The sequence below is a fragment of the Myodes glareolus genome, chromosome 13 (genome assembly GCF_982192425.1).
Source record: "Myodes glareolus chromosome 13, mMyoGla1.1, whole genome shotgun sequence".
NCBI lineage: Eukaryota > Metazoa > Chordata > Mammalia > Rodentia > Cricetidae > Myodes > Myodes glareolus.
Window position 1 is genome coordinate 10,107,789 of NC_142038.1, and position 9,130 is coordinate 10,116,918.

A 9,130-nucleotide genomic window follows, 5' to 3' on the forward strand; every position below is an offset into this window, starting at 1 on the left:
AGATCTCTGAGCTTGTATGTTTCTCCCTAGAAGTTGAAATTACTGCACCATTACTGTCCAAAATGATGGACCGATTTATACCCCTGCTAACAATCTACAAATGTTCTGGGCTCCTCATATCATTGCCAATATTAGGTGTGGTTTCAGACTTAATTCTTCCTCTCTATGCTCATTCATGCAATGAAAATAGCATCCTAGCAGGTAAAGGAAAGTGGGAAGGTAATGGAAAAAAGAATGGAGCCAAGACTCTGCAATCTATGTGCCCCTTCTCCAAAAAACAATACAGTGCAGGCAAGGTGCACATAACTGTAGCCAGCAAGCCAGAGGAAGCAGGAGGAGTATGAGTCAAACGCCAGTCTGATCAACATAGCAAGATCTGATCTCACAAAGTACTAATCAATTAAAGCAAATAAAATACACGATGAATGTTAACTAAATGCAAATGGTGGGCATAAAAGTTGCTGTTGCTGTTTTTAGTCTTACCATTTGGTGAGTTTACACTCTCATAATTATTCCATAACCATTCTCAATGCAAGGGCTAGATTAAAAATTATATGACACACAGAAAAATGTATGAGATTGTCAGGTTTGGGTTATTTTGAGAATAGTTTGGAGAGTTATTTGTTTGTCTATTTATTTATTTTTGGCATTTCACTCGGGAAGGTAAGAGGAGCCATCTAAAGATTGTATTTGCCCCCATCTGAGTCTCTAGTTCATGTTTCTGTCAAGTTTTACTCAGTGAGATAGTACAACTAATAAAATCATTGACTTATTAATACCTTGCTGTATTATAGGTCTGCAATATTAGTACCTTCATATTGTGGGTTCTAGATCAGGTAGTTCCTTGATAGATGGTAGAAACTAAAGAGAGGGAAGCTGCACATGGATTCTGTCTTTTAAATGATGCCCAGAGTGGCCTATTTCTAACCACACTGGTTTGCTCAGAATCTCTATGAACAAAGCACACGGCTTGTCTCTGACCAGGCCTGATAACAAACTCCCAATGTTGCTGGATTTGCAATGCTGCCTTCAAAATCCAAACAAGAACACGTTCAAAGGATGTGACCAGAAGACAGCGAGGAGTAGTCGGATTCGCCACCGAGGAAGCAACTCTCAATCCTGTCCATTCAGGAGGCACCGTGCGAGGTCCCGTGTGTGACACAAAGCCACACGGGAACCGATAATTGAGGCACCTTTTCTTTTTACAAGACTAACTACAGAAGTTTTATTTTTCTAGTCAGAAGCGCACTCTGGCTTTGTTCCATTTTGATCTTTATAACTTATTTTAAAGATCGCTCAGTAGTTATTCATTGCTCAGTCAGTCTGGCTGACCTTTGGCCCAAAGCGGTGGCAGTTTGACCTGGCCTATGGAACTCAGCGCTTCCCACTCCATGAAGCTAGTCGCATAAATAACTTCAAATAAAACCCTCCTGGAAGTCTGTGATGGACCCCAGCATGAGGGAGAAGTGGGGCAGCAGGGAAAGAATGAAGTGGGGCTGCCCAAGAATAGCGAGAGAGGGGCCAAGGGCTAAGCATATTTTTGTCCTCTCTCTCTTAAGATTCTCTCAACCAATAGATGAAAAAGAAAAAAAAACAGTCATGGGAGCGCATAAGAAACAACACAGTAATATGAAATATGTTCCCTTTTAAGTGGGCTTCTTTGGGGTTGGGCACATAAGGCAAGTCACCACAGCAAAGAATTCAGTGAGGAGAGACTTAAGTCTCTGTAGCTGACTAGCGGCCAGCACAACGGCTGAACGGTGTGCCTGCTTTTGCGTACAAACACACGTAGGTACAGATGCGTGTGTGCCAGCACACAGGTATTACATACATATGTGTCTGCTCGCAGACAATAACTGGAGAATGATCCAGGGGCAAAAGGCTGCCTCTGTCTTGAAGCCATTGACACTTTATGGTGTCTGAACTTCAAAACGAAGCAGTTCTGAAGGCCATTTAGTGCCACCGTACAGGACTTCCTGAGAACTGAGGCTCGTAAAATAAAGGCGCATCTGGCCGGCAGCACATGAAAAGGGCCCTTCGCAAACAACTGTTCAGTGGGAGAGTGTAAACCATTGAGAAACACCTGGCGGATATTGCCCTTGAGGTCCCCAGAGGGTGAGGGCTAGGAAGAGCTTGCTTAATTGGGCATCATCAGGCAACTTGACAGCTCCAGAATACTGGCAGGAAAATATTAAGAGACCACACCATCCCAACTGTAGTATTCAGGCATACCCACAAACACACACACACACACACGCACACGCACACGCACACACACACACACACCGGGAAGAAGTTAGAACAAAATCTTGCACCCACAGCTTTCTAAATCCTGTCAAGCCTGCTCATCAGAGCCCTGGTACCTTTGTATGACCTCATTGAATGATGTGGGTGTGCCATGTGTAATCGTTCAAGGTCAGACAAAGGTAAATTATCAATTAATGCTTAACCGAATTTGGTCTAATGTCAAAGGGCTCAATTTTAAAAAAGAAGAAGAAATGGAATGAAAAACTTACATTGTGCTTTCTAAGAACCCAGAGAGAGAGATGAGACTCGGTTTTCTTATCTTTAAAACAGAGGAGGGAGGGGGGAGTCGAAGATGGCATTAAAAGGCTCATTTACCCGGATTCAGGATGACTGAGGCAAAAGGATCTAAAGTTCGAGGACAGTCTGCCCTACATGACAAGACCCGGTCTTAAGAAACACAAAATGAAATAAAAGTACCAACCATAATATTTTACATAACCATGAGGACAGAAATAATAATAAAAGTAATAATAATAATAATAATAATAATAATAATAAATGTAAGTAATGCTTCATACATGACTTGTTCAGTCAATGTTTTTATTATTTTCTATTTAAATAGAGAAACAATATGTGGCCGGCATGAGCTCAACCTCTCCCCTCTTGTCTCCTGCAGCCAGCTCCTCGCTGAAGAAGCGATTCAAGAGACGGGAGATTGAAGCCATCCAGTGCGAAGTGCGGAAGATGTGTCACTATACCAAGCTTTTGTCCACCAAGAAGAATCTGGACCACGTGAACAAGATCCTGAAGGCCAAGCGGCTGCAGAGACAATCAAAGACTGGCAACAACTTCGTCAAGAAGAGGCGAGGCCGGCCTCGGAAGCAGCCCACGCAGTTCGATGAGGACTCCCGAGACCAAATGCCCGTGCTGGAAAAGTGCATCGACCTACCCAGCAAGAGAGGCCAGAAGCCTAGCCTGAGCCCACTTGTGCTGGAGCCGGCTGCAAGCCAGGATGCTGTGATGGCCACCATCGAAGCTGTCATCCACATGGCACGGGAGGCGCCACCACTGCCCCCTCCGCCGCCACCACCGCTGCCGCCGCCCCCACCTCCACCCCCACCACCGCCACCGCTGCCCAAGACCGTACGGGGCGGGAAGAGGAAACACAGACCGCAGCCCCCAGCGCAGCCCCCGCAGCCCCTACCACAGCCCCTTCCCCAGGAAGAGGAGGTAAAGGCCAAAAGGTCAAGGAAATCTCGAGCCAGCGAGAGTGATGTCCTTCCCTAGGGCAGGCCTGGGCTGCAGGATCCAGGCAGGGACTGATGCAGGGGAGGTCAGCAGCCAGGGTGGGGCCGATGCCCTGCCACAGGGACACCCCGCCCCTCTCTTCAGTGGGCAGGCAGGAAGGGCAGAGGGCAGGGTGGAACCATGGAAGTCCTTGGGGTAGCAGAGCAAGGGGACAGCCCCCCAAAAGCAGCTGTCTGTGCTACACAACATTTCCCAACCCAGAGCCACTCGGCGTGGCTGGATCCTAGCAGTCTGCAGAAGAAGGAGGAGCGTAAAGCTGGTACTCTCTGATGGCCACCTGACCCCTGACCTCCACCTCATCCCAGGTGCACCCTTGATTCCGATTTCATTTGCTGGTCAGAAAAAAAATCAAATGGGAAACGTCCTCCACTAGCAAACATTCCAAGGGGGAGCTAAGCTACAGGTTTACCAGCTGGCTTGCAAGCCACTTCCTCGAAATCGGCTTTTCTTTCTTTTGGTTTGCAAACTCGGCTAGGCTTTGGGGCACCAACATTATCTACAAGTGACCCGAAAGATGCGTCTTTCCGTTACCAACACAGTGGCTCAAATGGACTCTTGTGATCGGAAGGTGGAATTGGACTGATAGGCGACCTTAGATCTGCTCGTGTTCCTGTCACGTACACTGATTTTGCATTGTCTGTTCCTGCTTTTCCTTTGCGTGTGTTTTCATGTACTCCCGTTAACTAGCTGCCTTCTATTCCGTGGTACACATCTAAACAATGTGAACTTGACCCGTGCTGTCCTGGCGCTCCGCCTCAAGGGAACGGCTTTGAATCCCAATCATTGTGAAACGTAACTCAGTATAGATACAAGCTTTTTAGTAAGTGACTCGGAGCAGCCAAGGGAGATGTTGACCCAAGCGTCAGCCAGGTTATTTTTATACTTAAAACATACCAGTGACACATAGGCAGGATAAAATGGTTTGAATACCCCACAGCAAGTGGAATAACTGATAAGCCACCAAATTTCAAAATCTCACACCCACCAGAAAGAAAACCATCTAACAATGCCTTGGTACCTGATTATTCTCATGCAAAGAGCTGGCGGAGGTTGTTGGGGGGGGGGGGAGACAGACAGACAGTAGAGGTCCATTATCTCTTAATAATTATTTCTTAAAACTGAAGGGGAGTAAGTGTTCTTATCTAAAACAAAAAAATAAAAAATAAAAAGGTATCAAAAGGGTGGCACCGCTCCAATTGTATCAAGCCACCTTGGACAAAGTATCCAAACTGTGGTTGCCTTAATACACTAAAGCGTTGCTGTACATAATGTAATTATAGACCTATCAGTCTGCATGGATGCAAACTGTGTGTGACAAATCGTCTTTTAAATGGTCAATTTCAACTGTACATTTCTCATCCGCCTTGTTCTCTAGCCATGGTTTAGTGTGGACAGATATTTCCGTCTATCATCCATTTCCAAAGCCCGAGCAAAACATGTGAAGGCTCAGAATGAATGCGATCCTATCCCCCTGCCGCAGGTGTTTCTAAAAGTCCGATGTGGACATTTCAAATAAATCTTTTCAATCTCCTCCCTTACTCCTCCCCTTGACTTCTTCAAGACATCAAATACCTGGCAAACGTAGCTTGCACAAAAGGAAACACAGCGATTTTCACTTTCTAGGGAGAATTAGGATACCTGGTTTACCTCCAGTTTAAGTTGAGATCGGTTAAGAAACCGCAGTATCACTTCAGGACATAGTTTCTCCTCCTCAGAGAGAGATGGATTTTGAGGGGGTAACATACGTGAATAAGTGGGTAGTACTGGGGTACTGAGGACTGAAGGAAATTTGAAAATCCCAAGTTAATATGCTTGTAAATATCACTGCTGTGTGGCAGCTCCAGCAGTCGCTTGGGATCACAGAGCCATCCTGTTCTGTACTGTCGAAATGGACTTCATGTCATTTGGCGCCTGCGCGGTCAGTCTCATTTAATCCTAGCAATACATACGTTTAAAGGACTGTGCTTGTTTCCCGCTTTTATCCTAGATATTCCGTTTATGACCTGGGTTGACCTATGGCATTTCACGTAATTTGAACAGCGAAATCTAAACAGCCATTTTCAATCTGTCACTCCCGAGCCATGTCTGAGCAGCTCCAAAGTCACAGGGAGGAAGGCAGAGATCAGCCCCTTTCCCCCAACCATTGCTACGAAAGAGCAGCCATTCCCATTCCAATTAAGCCATAAAGAGGGTTCTCTTCCTGTTGGACTTTGAAAACCATTTTTTTCTTTCCTCCTTCATTCATTCTTGCTGTAGTGTACAGCACCCCAACCAAGCCTATAAGCAGTCTGACCCTCCTCCCAGAGGACGGAGAGCTCGGAGAACACCCCACATTTCATGGTATTAACCTGCTATCAGTGATTAGCTCAAAATAAGGTTGGGTTAGAATTTCAAAACCAATTTTAAAAACGTTTAGTGGACCTGCAACTTAACACATGAATTGGGGTGTACTGTTGACCCCGGAGTGAAATGTGAGTCCAATGCAAATCCCTGTTCACAAACTCAGAAAAGTGTTTGGAAAACTAGGGGACCTAAGAGAGCTATGGTATAGAGCAGCTGGCACGCGGAAGTGAGCCCATTCATCCACACAATGGCTCCCCACGCCCCGTGACTCCCTCGCTGCTGCGTACTTTTTTCTTTTCGTTTTCCATGAACCTTACTCATCGCATTGCTACAACTCCTGCATTTCCTAACTACCCCCTTACCTTCTCCTTTGCTGGCCAGGTCCCTCCATGAAACCAATTGAACTTCCACATCTAGTTGGTTTTAGAGCCAAGAAGAGAACCCAGCTCTTGATTTAAATTATGGAGGTTCTTAACCACACAACACTGCCTTCTGGGGATGCATTTCTACTTTGAGAGGTGTCATTTGGAATCCTCAAGACTCCATTTACAGACCAACAAAATATTTTGTAACAATCCCTGGCTTTTAATTTCTCTTCGTTTTAGAATACTCCTTCAACAAGTAAGTAGAGCCCCACTTACACTACAAGGAGACCAATTAGAGATGAGAAGGTGAAACTTATGTGCAAACGCTCCTTGGAGGCGCTTGATGGGTCTTCAGTTTGCGTTTCCAAGGGACTAGAAAGCCATTTGCATTTCGACCCCTCATCTCAAATGAGAGGAACAGAAGTTTAACTTCCTCAAATAGCCCCACTGTGGCCACCAGTCTAGGAAGAAAGGTCAGAGGAAGGGAAAGCATGGAGGGTTGCTTTGTGACTCAGCAGGACCAGGACTCAGCAGCCACTGGCAGCCTAGCAGAGGTGACTAGGGGCTGGCAGTAGAGGAGTGTTTTACAAGAGGTGACTTGGCTGCTGGCTGCAGTGGGAGGCCATGTTCGATGGCAGTCAACATTTGTGTTCTGCACATTGCTGTATCTATAATTATGATAAGCAAGTGTTGACAGAATTATAGTATAAGGTGGTATATTATAAGCTGATGGTAAAGGGTTTGGTATTAGGACTTAAGTAGAAAATCTTACTCCTGGCTTGTTATTCTCCAATAATAAGATAACGGGCTTGTGGAGTGTGCTTTTCCCTATCACCAGGCAGGTTGACCTGGGAACTGTCTAAAGTCTATACAGATATTTCCAAAGCCTTTAAATGCCAACTGTAGCATAGACAGGGAGTGGCAGGAGCCGAAATGCCTCAAAAGCCATTTAAGTGTTATGTCGCAGGATTTTCTGTCCTGCTCATTATGTAACAGTACATAAATATAGACATTTTCCTCAACACTACCCTATCGTATCACAATGGTCCAAATGCCAGCGCTTACAGATAATGTCATCACAGTGCCTAGAAACTCAAACTGTAACATACCGTAACATCTTCTTGGTGTTTCTTCACGTTTCTTTCCACAAAGCAAGGCTCCCTCTGCCTCGTGTTTCTAAAAGAGTTCACCCCACTGAGGAGCCTGCCTTCCCTATTGGACTCAGTCACTTGGGGAACAGTCACAGAAGCACATATCAACCAAGGAAGAAACTTCCTGGATATCTGTCTCCCACTTGCCCAGGTATAATAAACACTAAAGAGGGGGAAATCGAAGAGCTGCCTACTGGTCAACTTGGAAGGGTAGTTCTGCCCTGGATTGGTGTCTTTCTTTTTCTTCCTTTTTTTTTTTAAAAAAAATCTATTTCTTAAATAATAATAAATGCACATGATGTGTTAAATATGTACATATATATTTCAAAAAATGGGCACAAGATTGTCTTACAAGTCCTTCTGGCTAATTTTTAGTTTGTATTCATAAGTGGTTTTTAAAAGCCTTTTTTAAAGTGTAATTTGCATGTCCTACTTTGATTGTATGTAAACATATTTTAGAACAAAAATGTATTTGTATTTTATTGAATATAGAGGCAAGAAAAATTGTACATTGTTTGAAATGTTCTTTTTGTAACAGTTTTTATTCATAAAGCATTTTTGTACATTTAAATGAACATGGACTTGCTGTCATTTGAGGCGTAGCGACATCTGGCATGCTTTACTGTCATGCTCTCCCATGGTCTTAGATGTTGGGTTTTAAACATTTTTTCTAAAAGAAAGCTCGCTCGGTGTCTTCGCTACCAGATCAGGTTAGCACAGTGCAGAGCACTTAACTATTAAAAAAAAAAGTTGGTCCTATTCATATGTTATTCATTGTGTGAAATTAAAGACATTCAATTCAGTCTAAGATGAGTTGTGAATTCTTTTGTCTTATTTTCCATCTGGTTGCCATCACTAAGCAGTTTAATAGCACTTGAGGGTCTCTTCTCACACCAAGTGGATACACAGTCATTGACAAAATTTTAACCCAATATCTGTCTCTGGGAAATGCACTGTAGACAAAATTTGAGTCCGATTTACAGAGTTTGTGTTCAGAAAATTCTTCCCTACCTTGATATCCTGCGGAGGTTCATTCACATCGCTGAGGACTTCCTGTGACAGCCAGTCTCAGCATGTTGGAGACCTAGCACAGCCTAAAGATTTAGAACATACGGGTGGGAGTGAAATTCTCACCCCAAATTTTCTGTTTTTATATTCCTGAGGAAAGAGTCCCTCTCTGGACTTTTGAGTATTGCTTCAGTGACAGAAAGGAAGGGCTTTTTAGTAAATGTCAGTTACTGGTCACCTACCGTTGCCTACACTGAGTTCCTTCATGCTGAAAGAAGGTACATGGCTTCCACTTGACCGATAGAGTAGCCCTCCTCAGCAATATGACAAAGGGTAGAAGGATGAGAAAGTCTCAAAGAAAATGTGAACACAGATGTTTTGTCTTCCCACCTTTCCTGTTCCCAATTTTTATTTTGTGTTTGGAAACCTGTTTCAGATTGTAGGCTGTAAATTCTGTCTTGTGAATAAACATACAGGCAGAATGGGGTTGCTTTTGCATTCTTTCAGCTTCTAAGACTGCATGTCCCAAAGCTGACAAGACAGACAAGGAAGGATATGAGCAGGTCCCCATGCCCTCGCAGTCTGGGTGACTCACTGTGACTTCGATCAAGGCATGTCGTATATAGAGCACCCACAGAAAGTAATAGTGGTCAGGTGAGTTGAGGGGAAACTTCCAGAAGCCAACCATCGGGGTGGATGGAACACTGA

General features: G+C 44.3%; 1 protein-coding gene across 2 annotated transcripts in view; it reads left to right on the plus strand.

Moving 5' to 3' along the window:
• Setbp1 (SET binding protein 1) overlaps positions 1-8,222 on the plus strand; it is a 338,230-nt gene extending 330,008 nt beyond the window's left edge. For both annotated transcript variants that reach the window (XM_085676389.2, XM_085676387.2), the window contains one exon: positions 2,924-8,222. In XM_085676389.2, coding sequence (XP_085532515.2) covers positions 2,924-3,534 — 611 coding nt within the window. In that variant the 3' untranslated portion in view covers positions 3,535-8,222. The remainder of the gene's footprint in view (positions 1-2,923) is intronic.
• Positions 8,223-9,130: the final 908 nt, after the last annotated feature.